Below are 21,316 nucleotides of genomic sequence, written 5' to 3' on the forward strand. Positions count from 1 at the left end.
CGTCCAGAGTAAAAGCAAATTGCTGCATCTTGCTTTTCTTACTACAAAGAAGCAAGCCCAGTGCTCATCTGACCTTTTGGATTCGGTGTGTAACTTGCGCAACTTAGGAAGACTGCCAGCTTTGAGTGGGGCCTGGAGCAGGAAAGCATGCTAGAGCAGAAAGGGCCAGCTTTGGAATCTGTGGGGCCTAGTGTGAAATAAAAATGTGGGGGAAAAGTGCCACTAAAGGTGCTAAAGTATAAATCCTTTTAAAAATACTGTATTACTAACAAAATGCAACGGGGATTATAGTGATACAGGAGTAGCACCATAATCTTGCAAACTACAATTAACATTTTTGGTAATTATATATCCACTTAACATTAATACTTTATTAATGTGATATCTTGACTGCTAATATGTTTTTTTTTTTCTGGCGGCTTTCCTGCAGATTCATTTCTTAGGCCATCAAGATGTATACTTTTGGCAGCTTCATTTGATACAATTAATAGTGATATATATGTATATATTTTCTTAAGCTTTGTCCTCAGGTGTTTATTCTCAGGGTAAAGATGGTGAAGAGGAAAGTCTGAAATGGGCATAGTTACACTCTCCCATCCTGAGTCCCATAAGAGGAGGCAGGTGACTAGGCAGCTCAGGTACTTCTGGTCAGGGGCTTCGGCCAGGGTCCCAGGGCCCAGGGCCTGAAGCCCTTCCACAGGCTTGTGGAGAGAGGCCAAAAAGGTAGCCAGGTAGCCCACTCTCCACTGAGTGCTGGCAAGTGGCTGGCTCTCTCTCCCTGAGGGCTTGGGCATAGACTGTCCATTACAGTGAGACTGCCCAACATTTGTTCTCGGTCAAGAATGGGATACCTGGTTTCTGATCTTGGTAATGACCACCAGCAGCACTCACAACATTTGAGGGGTCTGGAATTTAATCTGCCTTGTGGGATGCACTAACATTCAGAGACCAGTGCTCCTCTGAGACACCATGGAAACCCAACCTACCCAAGAATGGTAAGATGAGATACCCCGGGCTTCCAGCAGCCCCAACAGGATCCTATTCTTAAAGTCCCAATCACCTTTACCTCAAACTTGTAAGAAGGTTGCTAACTTTTGAACTACTTTGGTCATTTAAAAAACAGCCTATAACCCCATACTGTGTCCTTGAAGTCACTCAGATGACTTCTGGGAGGGGAGAACGGGGCTCCAGGCCTTCAATGACATCTGATTCCCACAGAGGAATCCAAGTTTATTAATCATTTTTAATTTTAAGGAGGATCTTTCTTCTGATGTAACTATTACTAGAGGTAGTAAGAGTATAGGCTTATAGGCTGTATAACAAAAGGATAAATTTTTAAAAAGGATTTTATTTTGAAACTAATATTATACAATATGTTAATTAAGTGGAATTTAAAAAAAAAAGATTTATTTAACAGAGAGAGACAGCACAAGAGGGAACACAAGAGTGGGAGAGGGAGAAGCAGGCTTCCCGCTGAGCTGGGAGCCCAATGTGGGGCTCCATCCCAGAACCCCAGAATCATGACCTGAGCTGAAGGCAGACACCTAATAACTGAGCTACCCTGGTGCCCCCCAAAGGGATAAATTTTTGATAGATTATTTCCAAATAGAAATTTTAGGATTTGTGGAACTGATCATTCTTGTGGAATAATTTTTCTAAAAATCTGTAAATCTTGGGGTGCCTGTGTGGCTCAGTCTGTTGAGTGTCCGGCTCTTGATCTCAGCTCAGGTCATGATCTCAGAGTCCTGGGATTGAGCCCTGCTTTGGGCTCCCTGCACAGCAGTGAGTCTGCTTCTCCTTCTCCCTCTGTGATCTCTCTCACTCTCTCTCAAATAGATAAGTAAAATCTTTAAAAAAATAAAATAAATACATGTAAATCTTCCTATGGATCAGTTTTATTTAGATATGAATTCAATTTTAAATGTAAATCATAAGTTACTGTAATTTTACAATTGTAATGTTATCACTGGTATAATAGTTACATTGTGATGTTTCCTTTGGTATTTCCTGTAGCTTGTGGAGGGTGTGCAAGAAACCTCAAGTGGCTTCAAACTTTAATATAGTATTTGAAGGTGCCTGTATATTCATTCTATCACTGCATCTTCAGTTACAAGGAAAAATTAATTTAGTTGTTTTCATCATTAATAATTGGTTCATCTGGAGTTTCACATGAAAATGGTGTTATTTTCTATTTATAAGCTTGTGGATATTTGATCTGCCATGTTGCAGAAGTTTTCTAAACTCTTTGGAGAATTCTAAACTCTAAATTCTAATAATTCAAATAAATCTCTGATTTGCTTTATTTCAGTGTTCATGTGTGTGCTTTTATCTTGTAATAATTTACTGACAAAGAGTATTGCCTGAAAGCCAGCAGTTCCCACTGTAGCTTTCAAAGATTTGTGCAAATATCACAAAGCTGGTATTTGGGGAGCAGATGGGGACTCCCCACAACAGGTCCCAGCACCGGCCTTGTGTAGAGCCCCTTTCTCTTCCTATTGCTGTTGCCACCACTGCTGCTTCTCCAGTGTTCTTTCTGCGGTTGCTGCCACCAGTCTGGGCTTTGGTCTTTTCCTGGCCACGGTGGGGCCCTGAGACTCCCTGACTTCCCTGAGGCATGAGCATGTGACAAGTGTTTCGAGCATGACTCCTGCTTACTGTACTCCTTGTCCTGGTTTATCTCTTCTGCTCATGCACATGTCCCATTGGACTTTATTTTCAAAACACAAGTTCAAAGATAAAATTGTTAATAATTTCAAGTTGGTCACCACAAAGCACAAGCCAAGCATGGGGACCTTCTGAGAGTGAGGCTCTGTACAACTACAGGGTCCACATCTTGAAGTCCGTCCAGGTGCCAGGTCCCATCTGTGACACAAGTAACCCTCTTGCTTGGACCATAAACTCTGGCAGACCCAGTGATATTCCAGGTGTCACTGATGAGGAAAGATGCGATGTAGAACAAGCCCCCATGGGAAAATTACAGTGCCAACCCTTAGGGTTTGGGAGCAGGGCCATGTTATCTACAGCAGGAATTACACATCTTTTGAAAAATGGCTTTGAGTGTACCGAGCCCTGATAGAGATGGAACTCTTGGCCATGAGACACCAAGTGACCATGAATCATGAGTTGGGTCCTCTTGGACCTACCAAGTCAGAGTTCATCAGGATCAGCAGTAATTTTACATGTGATGAACTGTTACATTTGGAACCAAGCACAAATAAGATCAGAGGGCATAGGTAAGTGAAAAGGTAGCCCAAATTCCCATATCGCTCATCATGGTTACCGGGTACCGAAAGGAAGAGGAGAAGGCCCAAGCATGGTTTTGGGTAGAACAGCACAGGGTATTGGCACAGGGTGGAAATGGATGGTGTGTTGCATTACAGCCTCACTCAGGGCTGGCCTTGAATGACAGTGGTGAGGGAAAACCATCCTAACGGGCATGGCTTTGGTTGATGCACCTGACCAACCAGTTTGTGAGATAAGGTAAGTGGTCTGAGGTTGGCATATATATGTGTTCATTGGTAGTGGTGAATGGCCTTGGCTGGCCCTGTCATGGGAGTGGAAGGAAAATGACTGGAAGATTGGAGATAGGGAGGTCTGAGGTAGAGGCAAAAGGATGGATATACAGGAACAGGCACAAAGTGTGAAGAACGTGGTGTGACATATTTATGCTCACCAGAAAGCATTCACCGTGGAAGAGGCACTAAACAGATTAGACAAAATAGGTTAGTTGGTTTAGGTCTGCCACTCTGCCTGGATGCTGGTGTGGTAGGAACCTCACTCTCAAAGAATTTAATGTGTACAAGTGGGATATCAGAAGTTTGTCTCCCAGCTGATATGACTGAGCAACCACAATTTTTTACTATTACAAAGGAAGGGTGATATTCTGTCACTTTGAAATCTAGTGTCACAATAATTAAGTGAAGTCAGATCTCCAGAGTTCCTCTAAGCACTTAAATTTTATGGTTTAAATGTCATTCATCATTAATAGCCTTTGCTTATTGACCGTCTACTATGTATTACTATGTATTTCCTAAGGTCTCTTTAAGGCTTGTTGTTTTTTAGAAGTACTAAAATCCTGTGTTTACCTGGCATCCCAACTTTTTGGATTGAAAAATACGAGTCCTCTTCATGTATAGTTATTAAACTGAGAACAGATTGTATTGCAGTCCAAGCATATAAATAAATTCTAATCAGAAAAAATAAGGAGCAGAAATTAGCTTCCATGAGCAGAAGCTGAAACCTAGAAATGACCTTTTGAATTTCTCTTGTGCTTGGGAATGAGTAATTCCTGAAGTATTAGAGTGAAAGTTTAAATAGATTTTAGAAATCAGCCATTCCAAGCATAATCAAAGCTTTCATTATAGCAATTCAGTATTTATGTGTGTGTCTGAACATGCTGAAAAAAATTATCAAATTATCAAAAATGTTGAGAGTCCTTGTTAAGGTAGTTTTTTTTTTTTTTAAGATTTTATTTATTTGAGAGAGGAAGAGAGAGAGCACGAAAAGGGGCAGGATCAGAGGGAGGAGCAGAATCCCTGCTGAGCGGGGAGCCCATTGTGGGACTTAATCCCGGGACTCCAGGATCATGACCTGAACGGAAGACAGATGCTTAACAGACTGAGTCACTCAGGCATCCAAGGTAGTTTTTGTTTTTGTTTTTAACAAGCTTTATTTTTTGGTTAGGTAGTTTGTTTTATTTATTTATTTATAAAGATTTTATGTGTTGATTCTTCAGGGGGAGAGGGAGAGAGAGAGCACAAGCAGGGAGAGGGAGAAGCAGGCTCCCTGCTGAGCAAGGAGCCCAGTGTGAAACTCAATCCCAGGATGCTGGGATCATGACCTGAGCTTAAGGCAGTTGTTTAAGGGACTGAGCCACCCAGGCGTCTCTTGTTAGGTAGTTTTAAATGATGGGTATCAGAAGGTTATTGACAAGACCCTGATACCTATTTGGAAATAATTTAAATGTTCATAGCCTGTAGCTTGTGCGCTAGTCACATAAATTGCATCTTGTAGGTTTTAGTAAGTTGCACTCAGAGATAGATGCTTCTTAGCTCCTTGTAAATATAATGCACCACTAGACCTTGTACCTGGTGTAAAATAATGAGTATAATTATTTAAATATTAAAACTAAGGTTCTAAACAAGTTGGAATACTGATTACTATCAGTAGCATAATTGGCCATAGTAAATTTAATTTTAACTATTATCTTTAGTCATGGTCAGTTTGAAATCATATTCTGTGAGACCAGTAGTTCTCTCTTATACCCAATTAATTGGCTTCAGTGGTTCAGGGAACTCATCTTGGGCCCTCCAGTCACCAAGCAGCTGTAATGTAAGATCCAAAAATGGGCTGCTTTTTGCTAAGAGTACGTCTAAGATTCTTTTTAATGAGAATCTCTTTTCATAGGAAAGCAGGTAGTTGGTTGGTCTTTTGTCTAGTTTGATGGGCTCACATCGGTGAACAAAATAGACAAAAATTCCTGCCTTACTGAGCTTACATTTTACTGGCAGAAGGCAGATAATAAATCAGTAGATGATATAGTATATTGGAGGGTGGACTATATTACGGAAAATAAGAAAACAATGAGGGGCAATAAGGGAGGGTGCGAAGCTACAGTTTCAAATAAGGTGGTTAGACCCCCTAAGAAGATGACGTTTAAGCAGAGACTTGACCCTGGTGAGGTAAGGTCATGTGCATACTGGGGGGATGATCATTCCAACATGTCCAAGGATCTTGAATCTGCTTTCCTTGTTATATTTTATTTTGCCAGTTTCTTCTTATGTGATTTGATACTGATGGGAAATGAGAAATAATTTTTCAAGTTCTAGTTAATTTAGAAACGCTGATTGTCAATGACCTATTGTGTTTACAGGTCTCTTTCACCATCCCCTTTCAGTTCACTTTTAATTTCTTCACGCATATGTCCCAACAGAGATACCCAGCGTGAGGTGCTAAAAACTAGTAATCACATCTCTTACTGCATGGAGTTAGAGAAAGGGCTGGGAAGTCAAGTAAGAAGCAATCCAGTTTCAGTGTCTCCCTTTATGCAAGTCCTGCTTGTTGCAAAGTTTGGCATGTGAAAGAAGGCTCCCAGGACTCTAGTCAATGCTGGAAACAATAATTAAAAAAAAAAAAAAGCTCAAAAGACAAAACAAAATAATTTCATTTTTTCTATTTCATAATTTCATACATTTTAAATTAAATGAATATAGTAGTAGTTAATATAGTTATGAAACCATAAAACAATATTTCTAGAATAATTTCAAATTCTGGATGCCTAAGGAAAAAGTTACTGACAGTTTGCTTTTCTTATAGTAACTCCAATTTCAAAAAGGGTCCTATTGTTCTCACTCTGTTTACAAGTATTGTGGTGGTAGTGCCAAGAGACATCAGGTTTTTACCTGTAGGGTCAGGCTCTATTATGAAAGTGCCTTGAAAAATAAAAAGTGTGCTGAACAGACATAAAGCACCGCCATTGTTCACTAGGGGCATTGTGGCTCTTTTTAGTAATACGGCAAATATTTAATAGTGCTAGGAGATAGACAAATACATATTCATCCGTAAGGAATATGTATTTATCCATAATGAAAACCAGACACTTAAAGCTTTAAGAGAAGTTCACTTTATTCTTTGTGATGGGCAGTAATTCAGCCTCTCTGTGCCTCGGCTCCCTCATCTGAAAAGTGAGAATAAAATAGCGCTTACCTTTGTAACTATGTATGGTGAGGGATGTTAACTAGGCTTGTCCTGGTGATCATCTGGAAATATACTGAAATACTGAAGTGTTATGTTGTACACCTGAAATAAACTTAAAAAAAAGTTTTTATTTGAGAGCAAGTGAAAGAGTAAAAGAGAGAGAGCATGAACGGGGTTGGGGTTGGGTGGGGGGAGAGGGGCAGAGGGAGAAGCAGGCTCCCCACCAAACAGGGAGCCCAACTCGAGACTCGATTCCAGGGTCCTGGGATCCTGACCTGAGCTGAAGGCAGACACCCAACAGAGTCATCCAGGTGTCCTGAAATTAACTTTTTTTTTTTTTGTAAAGATTATTTATTTGTTAGAGGGGGAGTGAGCACAAGCAGGGGGAGTGGCAGGCAGAGGGAGAAGCAGGCTCCCCACTGAGGAAGGAGCCATATCCCCGGCTCCATGACAGGACGCTGGGATTATGACCTGAGCTGAAGGCAGACCCTTAACTGACTGAGCCACCCAGGCGCCCCTGAAGCTAACTTAATGTTACGTCAATTATACCTCAATAAAAAAATACTATACCCACTTTATAGGGTTAACATGAGAACTAGGATAAATTGTGCAAAGAACGAAGAACAGTTTCTGGCACACAAAAAGCGCTCAAAACTGAAAATTGTTATTAAATTCACAAAAATACAGTGGAGGGGCATCTCAGAGTTGAGATCTAATATAAAGATACATCTTTCAGAATATCACAAAAACTTTTGATTTTACTGTCAGAATCAGCCATGTCAATTTATTGGTTTGGTCATCTCATGGACAGTTATTAAAACCCTCATTCTGAAAAAGAAAAAAAACAACAAAAAACCCTCATTCTGTTAGGTCCCATGCCCGGGAATTAGTTGATCTTAATCTAGCACTTCCCTTTTCACTGAAGGATAAAAGTTCACAGCGTTATTAAATCTCAAGTATATGCCACCTCTTCCAAAAGGTTATTGTCAGAAACTAAGAGCGCCTTGAAGGCGCCCAGATCAGGTGGGGAGGTGGGAAGGGCTGGGTATTGTGTCCGGACTATGCCAAGAAGGCAGTTCCTGGCATCGGCCGAGCGCGTGGTATTTAGAGCTCTCTGGGCCTGATTTCTAGATGGTGGCTGAATCGGATGCAAGAGTTGCCCTCTTTTTGACTTGAATCAAGTGCTTAAAAGTGAATGTGGCGGCGGCCAGAGCGCTCTACCCCCTCCAGCTAAAGGCTTCATCCTGGTGTGTTCTGGCCACATCCTCCTCCTTAACGCGGATCGGATAGCGTTCCCAGGCGAAGTGGGGCCTCACCTGCCGCAGGTGTCCCTAGGGAGTCCGGAGGCGTGGCCGCACCCCCACCCCGCCCCTCCGCTTCTCCAGGCCGGGAGCTGCAGGCCGCCGCTCGGGTCCCCGAAGCCGGGAGGTCTGGCGTCTCGGGGATTTGGGGCCCGCTAGCGCGGCGCCCGGCCGAGGGCACCCCAGGCGCCGAAGAGGCCGCGCCTCCTCCCGGAACTGGCCGGCGCCGCAGGGCGGGAGGAGCGGCAGGAGCCGGGCTATCGCACGCCGCGGGCCATGGAGGTCCTTCCCGCAGGCGGGGGCCGGATGGGGCGCCGGGAGCCGGGGGCAGGGCCGGAGGACGCGGAGGAGGAAGCGGTTCCCGGAGTGCCCGGAGCCCCGTGCCTGCGAGGGGCGCCGTCGGCGGAGCGGCCTCGGGGCTCTCGGGACTCCTGCGGGGCGGAGGAGGACCCGGAGTCCGGCGAGCCGCGGGAAGGCCGGACCAGCCGCACCGCGTCCCTGGTGAGCGGGCTGCTCACCGAGCTGTACAGCTGCGCGGAGGAGGAGGAGGCGGTGGGCGCGGGCCGCGGGCCCGGGGGCCGCCCGCGGCGCCGCGACAGCCTGGACAGCTCAACGGAGGCTTCCGGCTCCGACGTGTTCCTGGGCGGCCGCGGCAGCGCCGGCGACTCGCGCGTGCTGCAGGAGCTGCAGGAGCGGCCGAGCCAGCGGCACCAGAGGCAGTACCTGCGGCAGAAAGGTGAGCGCCGGGGCCCGGGGGCTTCGGTGGCTGCCCGGAGCCCCGCCCGCTGCGCCCGCCCGCGCCCCAGCGCTCACCTGGGCGCACCTGGCTGAGCCGCCGGGCGCTCAGTACGTTTGCGGCGTCTCCTCTGACCTGTCGCTAGTGCCCGCAGTGTCACCAATTCAAGACCAAACTTGGTTCTTACTGCCCCTCGACCCCCATTCCCTCTCGAGTTGTCCAGTGGAACCTTAGCGCCGGGTCACGTGTTCGTGGAGGCCCGAAGGGAGAGGCCGTCCACCTTCTGATTTCCCCAGAACAGCTGTGAGGACAGGTTTGGAGTTTCTGATACGTGTACCAGAAGTTACCTAGAGGGCGCCGGGAGAAGAGAGGCGACTCCTGCGGCTGATTTTTTTCCCCCTTCCCCTAATCCGCCCTACCCTGGCTACAGCCTAAGGATAGTGTTTCACTAGTGAGGCGGAATAACTCGATAATGCAGTTTCTAAGCAGAGCGGATGAATTCCATTTCTGCCCGCCTGTCTGGTTTCAGGAAGCTCACTAGGCGAATCCCCCCACCCCCCCAACCCCGGCCTTTCAGTGGAGGATTACTGGAGGGCCCCACTGTGTTGGCACTATCACAGGATTTGACTCTGGTACCTTCAGTTGGAAAGGTCGACCTGAAAATGGCCTTCCTTTTGGTGGGTGGAGGCTAATTTGGTATTTCTTTCTTTCTTTCTTTCTTTTTTTTTTGTAAGATTTTATTTATTTATTTGACAGAGATCACAAGTAGGCGGAGAGGCAGGCAAAGAGAGAGGGGGAAGCAGGCTCCCCGCCGAGCAGAGAGCCGGATGTGGGAGATTTCTTCCCCCTGTCAACTGTTCGTAATAATTTGCCTTTCAGGCACTAACACAGTTATTACATTGTCTTTTTTTTTTTTTTTAAGATTTTATTTATTTGACAGAGAGATCACAAGCAGGCAGAGAGGCAGGCAGAGAGAGAGGAGGAAGCAGGCTCCCCGCTGAGCGGAGAGCCCGATGCGGGGCTCAATCCCAGGACTCTGAGATCATGACCTGAGCCAAAGGCAGCGGCTTAACCCACTGAGCCACCCAGGCGCCCCTACATTGTCTTTTTTATAGGTATACCAAGACTTCAATTTACAAAAGAAGTGGGATGTGGAAAACAGATGCTAAGTCACCATAACATTTCTTGAATTAATGTCCTTGTGCTAAATTACCAGAAGAGGGAGGAAGGAGAGGATACTGTAGAATGGCCTCCTGTCTCCTGATTGTAGTTGGGGGTGGGGGTGGGGAAGGGGCTGAGGAGGGAAACACACAGCAGAAAAGGAATAAACCTGTCTGCTTTCTCAAATCTATGTAAACAGTTTTCAACTTCCTCTTGGCTTCCTAGCTTTTTTTTTTTTTTTTTTTTCTTTCCCATCTGATTGTTACAAATGGCTTCCACCTTCCTCCCTCTGCCTGGGACTTTGCCCGGAATAGTGCCATTTTATTTGATACAGTTATTTGGCTGTTTTGAGTGTCTGTTTATGCCAAGAGTTCCGCAGGGCGGTAGTTCTTTCAGAATCCAACAGAGTCAATTTTGAAGAATTATGATTTGGCTTTCTGTTTTTACAAGGCTATTTGCTTTTCATTACTGAGCAAATTCTGGGGATTGGTAATTTTCTTTTGGAAGAGGAAATTTGGCAAACTAAATTATAAAGAAGAGGTAACAGTACAGCTTTGCATGTGGATTTCAAACCAGTGGCCACTCTATTAATTCATAAGACCTCTAAGAGTCTGTTTTTTTTTTTTTTTTCCAAGTCTCCAGTCTTCTTGCCTGGTTAGTTGCCTGCTAACCTTTTCTTTCCTTTAAATCAACCCTATTAGGATGAACAAAAGTGCCATATTCTAATAGTCTTACACACAGACACCCATTTATTGATGAACATCATTAGAATACTAAGAATAAAGAGATGTGAAAACAGCTGCCTATATAAATAATTTTATAGTTTATTAGATTACTTGATATATTTTCAGGGTCAAAAAAGTATCCCTGCTAACATAGTGCTCAGTAAGAATTTCATATAATGCAAATAAATAACCGGTGTGTTAATTCACTCTTCTATTAGGAATTTTGCTGTAGCACTGATTTAAAGATATTTAACATGTGTGGGCCCTTCCTTTACGTGAGATGTGATGATTTCTCAGGAAATCTTGGCTCTCTTCTCAGCATTTTTATAAAGGTGGTGAACTTTGAGGTCAGAATGCTGGAATTGATATCCTGCCACTGTTCATTGCTAGATGTGTGACCTTGGGCAAAATTTTTAACCTTTCTGTGTCTCATTTTCCTCACTTACAAGTGGGGATAATAACAACACCTAACCTGAGAGAAGGCTGTGGTGATAATTACATAAGTTAATGTGTGTAAAATACTCAACAAATGTTAGATACTATTTTTATTATTATCGTATATACCAGAATGCCTTAGAGAGGAGGTCATCCACTGCTTGTCACTTGGTGGTCTCACTTTTACTCATTTATTTAACACTCATTTAACAGCAAAAGTGTCTGATGTGGTAGAACATACAAAGATAAAGGAGAGCTTCCTTCTGTCTTCAGGATGCTTATGTATCAGCAGATATTGCTGTAGAAATTTCTAAACTCAACTCTGTTTTTTTTTTGTTGTTGTTTTTAAAGATTTTATTTATTTGACAGAGAGAGAGAGACGACAAGCAGGCAGAGAAGCAGGCAGAGAGAGAGGAGGATGCAGGCTCCCCGCTGAGCAGAGAGCCCGATGCCGGCCTCGATCCCAGGACCCTGGGATCATGCCCGAGCCGAAGGCAGAGGCTTTAACCCACTGAGCCACGCAGGCGCCCTCTAAACTCAACTCTGGAGATTTTTTCCTACTTTGGACAATACATGTAATTCAGAGAGTCACAGAGCTGTAGGTACCTTAAGAGTCACTAAAAATGATCGTTTGTTGGAAGAAATCTATAATGTAAATTCAAGATGATGATATTCCTACCCTTTTTCTTTCTGGAAGGAAAAATTTTAAACATTGAGAGAAAGACTATTTGTTCTATGGAAAGAATCTAGGAACTTGATCTAAGAGCCTTCTGGTCTCTTGTAGCTTGTTTCCATATTTAATTGTCCTTAAGGCACAAATAATATCATTTAACCTAAATATGCTCTTACTTCCCACTAGATACCACCATGTTAAACTCAAGGTAAGAGAAATAATCAGCCTTTGTTCTCTTCCCTTATTCTTATTTTAGTGTTATTTATATTGATGTTTATAAAGACTATTCACATTAGTCTCTCAGAATAATCTTGTATGCTAAGCAGAATGTGAGACTCAGAGCACCACCTTGCCTAAGATCAAAAAGGTAGTTGCTTGATCCAAAGGGAGTTCTTTTTAAGGTCAAATGCATTTTCCATGTTGTAGTCAAATAGGACTGCTGTTAAAGGACCCCCTTGTACTTCTGTTATACAGACCCCAAAGTTCATTTTCTTTGACCTCTAAAATTTATTTATTTTTACTTTTGAACACTTCCTTTGTTCTCTTTTGGTCCTCACTAGTTTCTCCAAATCCCTTTAAAAATGAATGGATCCAAATCTCACACAGGACCTTTAATGAGAGCCTAGCTAATGCCAAGCCGAGTGGAAGCTTCTTGCCTGACTGGCAGTCACACTGTAGTGACTAATGATAATATCAAGTGACAAACAGGGGTGTCTGGGTGGCTCAGTCAATTAAGCATCTGCCTTTGTCTCAGGTCCTGATCCCAGGGTCCTGGGATCTAGCCCTGTGTGGGAGCTTGCTTCTTCCTCTGTCCCCTACCCCCACTTGTGCTCTCTTTGTCTGTCTCTCTATCAAATAAATAATAAGTTCTTTAAAAGAAAAAGTGTGACAAACAGAACTCCCAATGGTAATGATTATTCATATAAAGATTGTCAATAGTTCTGATCCCCAAATCTTTTTTCAGTTGTGGAAAGACAGCTTTTGTTAATATTAATTTTATGAATGTGGAATTATCCTTACTTTATCCATTGAAAGGAAATATATTTTCTCTCATATTTGAAAAATTGCTGAGTTTCTAATATATTGTACCTAATAGTCAATCTATTGGAAGATTGTATATTTAAAACAAAACCAATATTGCTATATTCATCTACATTAAAAAAATGTGGTTCTATTATTTACTTTTTAACTGATGGTGTACAAACATGTAAGTGGTTTTAAAAACATTTGTTATCAGCTATTAGGTTTATCATTGATGTGACAGTCCCAAAAGGATTCTTTTTCTTTTTTTAAAGATTTTATTTATTTATTTGATAGACAGAGATCACAAGTAGGCAGAGAGGCAGGCAGAGAGAGAGGCGGAAGCAGGCTCCCTGCTGAGCAGAGAGCCCGATGTGGGGCTCGATTCCAGGACCCTGGGACCATGACCTGAGTTGAAAGCAGAGACTTTAACCCATTGAGCCACCCAGGCGCCAAAAGGAATCTTATAAGCTTACCATCTGAGCTAAACTTTAATGATACAAAATATACATGCCAATTTTCAGGCAAGGAAAGGTAAACCAGAGCTAAATATGACAAGAGTCTTTGCTTACATGTTGCAAGTAGCCTCGGGGATAAAATTTATTTGTTTCAGTGACAGGGCAGGAAATGAGTGAGTGACTTATTTGATCAGAATATCTCAGCTGGGTGCACCTGCGTAGCTCAGTGGGTTAACTGTATGCTTTTGGCTCAGGCTGTGATCTCAGGGTGGTGAGATCGAGCCCCCTCATTGAGCTCCCTCCTAAGAGAGTGGGGGGAGTCTGCTTCTTCCTCGCCCTCTGCACCCCCCCGCCCCGTCCCACCCTGCCCCTGCTCCTGCTTTCTCTCTGTCTCAAATAAATAAACAAATAAAAAGAATATCTCAGCTGAATACATACATGTAATCCTGGGTGAGAACCCAGAATTACCTGGTTTAAATGAGTGTTCTAGGTGTTTATCCTATGATTAGCATTACATTGGAATTTTTGTCCCTCTCTGGGTATTTATTTTCTTTTCCTTTTTCTCTTTCTTTTTCTTTACTGATAGACACTAATGAACTGAAGACAATCCTTCAAGAGCTAAAGTACAGAATTGGCATTCAGTCGGCAAAGTTACTTCGGCAGCTGAAGCAAAAAGACAGGCTTCTGCACAAAGTACAGAGAAACTGCGACATTGTGACTGCATGCTTGCAGGCTGTGTCCCAGAAGCGAAGTAAGTGCAGGAGTGTGGGTCAGCCCTTTGGCCACATGTGTCTGGAATGTTAGTGGAGTTGAGCAGTGGTCATGTTTCTGGCTATATTGTAAAGCTTTAAATGGAAGCTTATAGCATCGCAACTAAGAACTATGAACAGTTCAGTTTCCTAGTTTTTCGGTTGCAATGTATAGTACATGTCGGATGTTACAAACTTAGTTTTACTATTTTGGGTTTGAAGTAGTACTTCATTTTGACAATAGTTTTTACCTGATGCTAAATAATGACTGGAATATTTATTTTTAGAATTGCATCAAATAGACACAACCTAAAAGACATATCTTTGTTCTCTTACGCTTTGTCACTCTAATAAGTGCATTAAGAATTGACTTAAGAGAAGGACACTTTTGTAACAGGATCTTCCAACTTGCTTTGAAATCTAAAAAGGACAAAATATTTTAACAAATTAAATATTTTAAATGGGTCATCCATTCATAGCTAAGAACTGTGTGGTTTGTTAATTGAGTTATCCATTCATAGCTAAGAACTGTGTGGTTTGTTAATTGAGTTAAAAATGTTGAATCACTGATCCATGTTTAATACTAGATATAAGAGCTTGTGAATTAATTTTTTAAATTCTCCATGCAGTAGTTTTAGTTTTATTCTGCTAACATGTCCTCATTTTTGTTTTTTTATTCTTTATTAACATGCAGCATGGCAGAACAGTGTGTTCAGGTATGGCAAATAGAGACACCAATGATGTTTTGATAAAAATGCGTGTGACAGCGTTTCAAGTGCACGTGATAGTTAGTTGCCTTACTTTGTTGCTTTACCCTGTCACATTTTAGATATAAAGTGATACCTTTTACAGTTTTTTAAAATTGCAAATTAAGATGTGTCTGTTTTCTTAAAGCAATTTTCAGGACTTGATTAGTTTCAGATAATAAAATTAATGGCTTAAATGCCATTCTTCTGTTTATTATTAAAAGTAAATACCACATTTTCTTCCTCCTGTTTTATTATATCACTGTTTGTTATCCCCACATTATTATTCTTGCTGTTTACTAAACAAGGTTTCAATCTAATGTATATCAAACAGGATGTTGCTTAATTATCATAATGATATAATGGTCCATAGAGAAAGGGGGAGAGAAGGTCATTGAATAGACTGGTTTTGAATAAGGTTTTCTCCAGAGCCAGGCACTTGTCTGACATAGCTAGAGAAGGAGAATACAGATGGAGATATATACACATCTGCATATATTTATATATGTCTATCTACAAAAAGTTAGCGTGTGTTGTAGGTATTGGATATTTTTCCATGGATTCTGATTCCCAAGTGTCGAGTAAAAATGCTATTATTTTGCCCTTTTATTTTGAAATACCTTGATTTTTCTTTATTTCAACTGTGTTTTCATCTACCCATTATTATCGTTTGTACCAGAAGTTAAAAGCACAAAGTGGTAAATGCATGGAGTTTGGGTGTATGGGAGAGTCTAAGGGCGCATGGGACCAGTGTAAGGAGATGGAGAGGAATGGCTGGCTGGCACGGGATCAGGGGTTGATAATTACCAGGGGCTGATAATTGTTTAGGGTTTAAATTTACTTGACTGATAAAAGGACTGGCATTTGTGTCTTTTCAGAAAAATGTGTTCACAAGCACCTAATTCAATTTGCGAATTTGTGAATGCAGCCTTCCTATGTATTTTAGAGTTTGTCTCTTTAAATCTAGCCACAGTTTTGTATTTCAGAGAAAATGGGATTAATGCCTCTTAACCTTGGGAATTCAATTATCACCTTGGCAATAAGACTTAACTAAATGGAACAGAATTTTTTTTTGTCAAATTAAGAAAGGACAATGGATCAGAATTATCATTCTCATCATACATTATATTATGACATAGACATTACTCAGAATTTGACTGAATGGTTATTTCTCCAGAGGTTAGATGTTTTGGGACTCAATGTCTGACTGCCATAGATACATTTGCTTAGAATTCTAAAGAATTTAGATTTCACTGTTTTACACTGAATAACTGAGCTTTCATTTTAGTAGTGATGGGCAGTGGTGCATTTAAATACAACATGCATGTTGACTTCTTGGTATTTCACATACAAAAGTCCAGATAACCCCCCTTCCCCCGCTCTATATGGATCCAGTGCTTATAATGCTTTCCATAAGTGATGCTCCCCCTTCTATAACATGTTGTAATATGAAACTATTTTAATCTTTGATATTAAAATGGGTTATTTTCTGTTGATACACCAAAGGGGATATAATGATTTCCTAAGTAAGTGTGGATAATGAACCAAAATGACTAGATCGTTTTTATTTTGAACACGTATGCTATAACTGCCTGGATATTTTGGTTTCCTACACCAAGGTTTATGGTAGAATCCCTTTCTTTCTTTCTTTTTTTTTTTTTAAAGATTTTATTTATTTATTTGAGAGAGAGAGAATGAGAGAGAGAGAGCATGAGAGGAGAGAGGTCAGTGGGAGAAGCAGACTCCCTGCCAAGCAGGGAGCCTGATGCGGGACCTGATCCCAGGACTCCAGGATCATGTCCTGAGCCGAAGGCCGCTGCTTTAGCAACTGAGCCATCCAGGCTCCCCAGAATCCCTTTATTTCAAAACAGGGGTGGGAATAAGAAGAGCAGGATCACTGTATGCCTTGTAGAAATGCAAATTTTTCCCTATATTTAACTGTCTATCTAAGGATAACCATGGTATAACCAATTTAATATTAATAATAACATTAATGATAAGAATAGAAGGAGCTGTCACTATTCATTAAGTACACGGATGTGTACATGGGAAAATCTACCTCATGGCTTCAAGACAGTGAGAAGAATGAGATCAATATTTGGCCAGGAGTTTGATTCTGATGTTAAGATTTTTAAGTGATTTGCTTTCCTTATGATTTAACTATTTTTTCCCCTGAAGGCAAAAGGAAGGTCCTCTTAATTATAAGCATTTCCTAATTTTACAATTTTCTGCATCAGTGTAGTAAATATTTAAGTTATTTATGCTGGTTGAGTTTGTGAAATGGTGGCATAAGTCAAGTGATAAAATCTAGCTATCATTGGAAAACTGTGATAAGAGAAAAGGGTGGAAAAAATGTGAACATTCATGGAAGTATTGTCTTTATTTTAACCTTGTCAATAAGTACAGGAATTTTAAACAGCTTACAGCCCTATTTGATTGATGTATCTACCCCGACATCTTGATAAGAGTGTGATTAAGGCTTGCTCTCCTTCATAAATGCCTGGTGGTCACTGATATTTGTCAAAGAGTTAGTGATCTTTGTTCTTTTCCTGTGGTTGTCTTCTCTAACACAGTACCTTGTTCTCTGTGGCAGGAGAAGGAATTTGTGTGGCTGAGTTTGGTGGCACTGACATTCAACATTTTCCGCAAAGAAACAATTCTCTGTGTTTTAAAAACAAGTTATAAAAGTAAATGAACTTAAAAAAAAAAAGTGAATGCACTCAACCAGCCATCTCACTCCTAGATAACTGAAGATATATGTCTCCATGAAAAGTTGTACATGAAGGTTCATAGCGGCATTATTCATAATAGCCCCAAAGTGAAAACAACTCACATGCCTATCAGTGGATGAATGGGTTAACGAGAGTGGTATGTCCATATAATGGAAGAGTCTTGTCATAAACAGGAATGAAGTACTGATTCATGTTACAAGATGGATGACCCTTGAATGCATTTTACTAAGTGAGAGAAGCAAGACACAGAAGTCCATGTTTTGTACACTTCTATTTGGAATGTCCAGAGAGGTAGATTCATAGAAATAGGAAGTCGATTCCTGGTTGTCAGGGGCTGCTAATGCGATGGGGTTTTTACTGGGATGATGAGAATGTTCTGTAATTAGGTGATGGTGATGGTTACACAACTTGTGACTATACTAGAAATTGCTAAATTATACAGTTTAAAAGGGTGAATTTTATGGTGTTTGAATTATATCTCAATACAAAGTGTTAAAACTATAATACACTATGGAAACTTTGGAAAATACAAAATTACAAAGAAGAGGAAAATCATTTTTTAAAGACAGTCTTTTCATAGTTCCAAATATTTACTCAAGTGTTTTTTTTAAAGATGTATTTATTTTATTTTGAGAGAGAAAGAGAAAGAGAGGAAGCTTGAGCAGGAGGGATGTTTAGAGGGAAAGGGAGACAAGCAGACTTTCTGCTGATGTGGGGCTTGATCCCAGGACCATGAGATTGTGACCTGAGCCAAAATCAAGAGTTGGATGCTTTAACTGCCTGAGCCATCCAGGTACCCTCAAGTTGTTTTTTATACAAAGTTTTTCCAAAGTCAGTGTATTAAATAACATTTTTGTATCCTTTTTTTTTGCCATTGACATAAATTATCCGTAAATACAATTTTCAATGATTAATGCACTGATGTTCAATCTATCGTGGTTTTTTTTTTGTTTGTTATAACATTATAATAGTGAAGAATCTTCTTTCAGTCATGAGTACAGAAACACAACTTAAACTGATTTAAGGGAAAAAGGAAATTGATTGGCTTACATAATTAAAATTCCAGGGTTGTGGCTTCGGGAGTAACTAAATCAGATACAGCTGCTCAAATAGTTTTTTTTTTAATTTTATTTATTTATTTGACAGATCACAAGTAGGCAGAGAGGCAGGCAGAGAGAGAGGGGGAAGCAGGCTCCATGCTGAGCAGAGAGGCCGATGCGGGTCTCCATCTCAGGACCCTGGGATCATGACCTGAGCCGAAGGCAGAGGCTTTAACCCACTGAGCCACCCAGGTGCCCCTCAAATGTTTTTTTTTTTTTTTTTTTTAAGACTGATTTCATCTCTTAGTTGTGCTTTCCTGTACAGTGGATAACACCAAAATGGCCAATAGAGCAGCTTCTATTAAGCAACCTTATCTCAAAGAACAGATCTCTTTATCCATAGTTCCAGAAAGTTCCATAATTCACTTTCCTTGACCTAGTTGGATCACCTGCTCACTAAAAATCAATAACTATTTATGTGTTGTAAGAAGGTGATGAAGTGTAAGTGCTATAGGAAAAAAAAACAACAACGGTAAAGACAGATTTGGAGTGGCTAACAATTGGTACTGGTGTTGCCAGTCTTTTAAATTTTAACTATTCTATGGGCGCCTGGGTGGCTCAGTTGGTTAAGCGACTGCCTTCAGCTCAGGTCATGATCCTGGAGTCCCGGGATCGAGTCCCACATCAGGCTCCCAGCTCCACGGGGAGTCTGCTTCTCCCTCTGACCTTCTCCTCGCTCATGCTCTCTCTCACTGTCTCTCTCTTCTCTCAAATAAATAAATAAAATGTTTAAAAAATTTTTTAACTATTCTAGTGAGTGTTTGTTTAGTGCCTGTGTGATTTTTAGTTTCATTTTGCTGATTACTTATGTGGTTCAGCATCTCTTCATATATATATATTGACTATGTGTCTCCGAAGAAAAGGATTGTCAACTTTTTCTTATAGAGCTACAGGAGTTTTTAAAGTGTTCTAGATATGATGTTATTTATTTTGGAGAGAGAGAGGGAGAGAGGAAGCGCAAGCCAGTGGAGGAGCAGGGGGTGAGGGAGAGAATCTCAAGCAGGCTCCCTGCTGAGTGTGGAACCAAGGGTGGGGCTTGATCCCAGGGCCCTGAGCTCATGACCTGAGCTGGAAACCAAGAGTCAGATGCTCAACCAACTGAGCCAGCCAGGTACCCCAAGATCTTTTACCTCTTTGCTTAGGGTTTATTCTTAGGTATCTTATGGTTTTTGGCATATTTTACAGTTTTCTATATAGAGGTCTCACATATCTTTTACTAGACTTATTCTTAGGTAGTTGAGGTTTCTTGCTGCTGTTTTAAATTGGTATGTTTTAAAGAATCCTTTTTTTATTTGTTTCTGATAAATAGAAATATGGTTGTTCTCTGCATATTGACCTTTTATCCAATACTCTTACTTTTTTAATCGTTGATTCTAATTATTTATAAATTCTTTTGTATTTTATGTGTTTTGAATTTTTATTTTATTATTTTTTGAAGATTTTTTAAGGGGGGGAAGGGCAGAGGGAGAGGGAGAAACAGAATCTTTTTATTTTTATTTTTCATATCCCTGAATCTACATTTATTCCAAGATGGCATTTTTCAAACAGCTTTGGTTATATATATATATTTTTATTTTTATTAACATATAATGTATTATTTGCCCCAGGGGTACAGGTCTGGGAATCATCAGGCTTACACATTTCACAGCACTTACCATAGCACATACCCTCCCCAATGTCCATAACCCAACTACCCTATCTCTCCCACCCCCCTCCTCTCCAGCAACCCTCAGTTTCTTTTGTGAGATTAAGAGTCTCTTATGGTTTGTCTTCCTCCTGATCCCATCTTGTTTCATTTTTTCCTTCCCTACCCTCCACAACCCCCGTCTTGCCTCTCAAATTCCTCATATCAGAGAGATCATATGGTAATTGTCTTTCTCTGATTGACTTATTTCACTTAGCATTAATACCATCTAGTTCTATCCACATGCAAATGGTGAGATTTCATTCTTTTTGATGGTTGAGTAATATTCCATTGAGTATATATACCACATCTTTATCCATTCATCTGTCGATGGATATCTGGGCTCTTTTCATAGTTTGGCTGTTGTGGACATTGCTGCTATAAACATTCAGATGCATTTGCCCCTTTCGATCACTACATTTGTATCTTTAGGGTAAATACCCAGTAGTGCAATTGCTGGGTTGTAGGGTAGCTCTATTTTCAACTTTTTGAGGAACCTCCATGCTGTTTTCCAGAGCAGCTGCACCAGCTTGCATTCCCACCAACAGTGTAGGAGGGTTCACCTTTCTCTGCATCCTCGCCAGCATCTGTCATTCCCTGACTTGTTAATTTTAGCCATTCTGACTGGTGTGAGATGGTATCTCACTGTATTTTTGATTTGTATTTCCCTGATGCCGAGTGATGTGGAGCACTTTTTCATGTTTCTGTTGGCCATCTGGATGGAGAGACAGAATCTTTTTCTTTTTTTTTTTTTTAAAGACTTCATTTATTTATTTGACAGAGAGGGAGATCACAAGTAAGCAGAGAGGCAGGCAGAGAGAGAGAGAGGGGGGAACCAGGCTCCCCGCTGAGCAGAGAGCCCGACGTGGGGCTCGATCCCAGGACCCTGAGATTATGACCCGAGCCGAAGGCAGAGGCTTTAACCCACTGAGCCACCCAGGCACCTCCTGGAGAGACAGAATCTTAAGCTGGCTCCATGCCCACTGTAGTTGATGTGGGGCTCCATCTTACAACCCTGAGATCATGACCTGAGCTGAAATCAAGAGTCAGATGCTTAACTGACCCAGCCACCCAGGGCCCCAAAGATTTTATTTCCTTTT

The 21,316-nt window shown here is 41.3% G+C and overlaps 1 protein-coding gene across 2 annotated transcripts in view; it reads left to right on the forward strand.

The window, feature by feature from the left end:
• Positions 1-8,156: 8,156 nt before the first annotated feature.
• Positions 8,157-21,316, forward strand: part of TBC1D30 (TBC1 domain family member 30) — an 81,785-nt gene continuing 68,625 nt past the window's right edge. For both annotated transcript variants that reach the window (XM_047742244.1, XM_047742241.1), the window contains exons 1-2: positions 8,157-8,733; positions 13,792-13,956. In XM_047742244.1, the coding sequence (XP_047598200.1) occupies positions 8,274-8,733; positions 13,792-13,956 (625 nt within the window). In that variant the 5' untranslated portion in view covers positions 8,157-8,273. The remainder of the gene's footprint in view (positions 8,734-13,791; positions 13,957-21,316) is intronic.

The sequence above is a fragment of the Lutra lutra genome, chromosome 8 (genome assembly GCF_902655055.1).
Source record: "Lutra lutra chromosome 8, mLutLut1.2, whole genome shotgun sequence".
Lineage (NCBI taxonomy): Eukaryota > Metazoa > Chordata > Mammalia > Carnivora > Mustelidae > Lutra > Lutra lutra.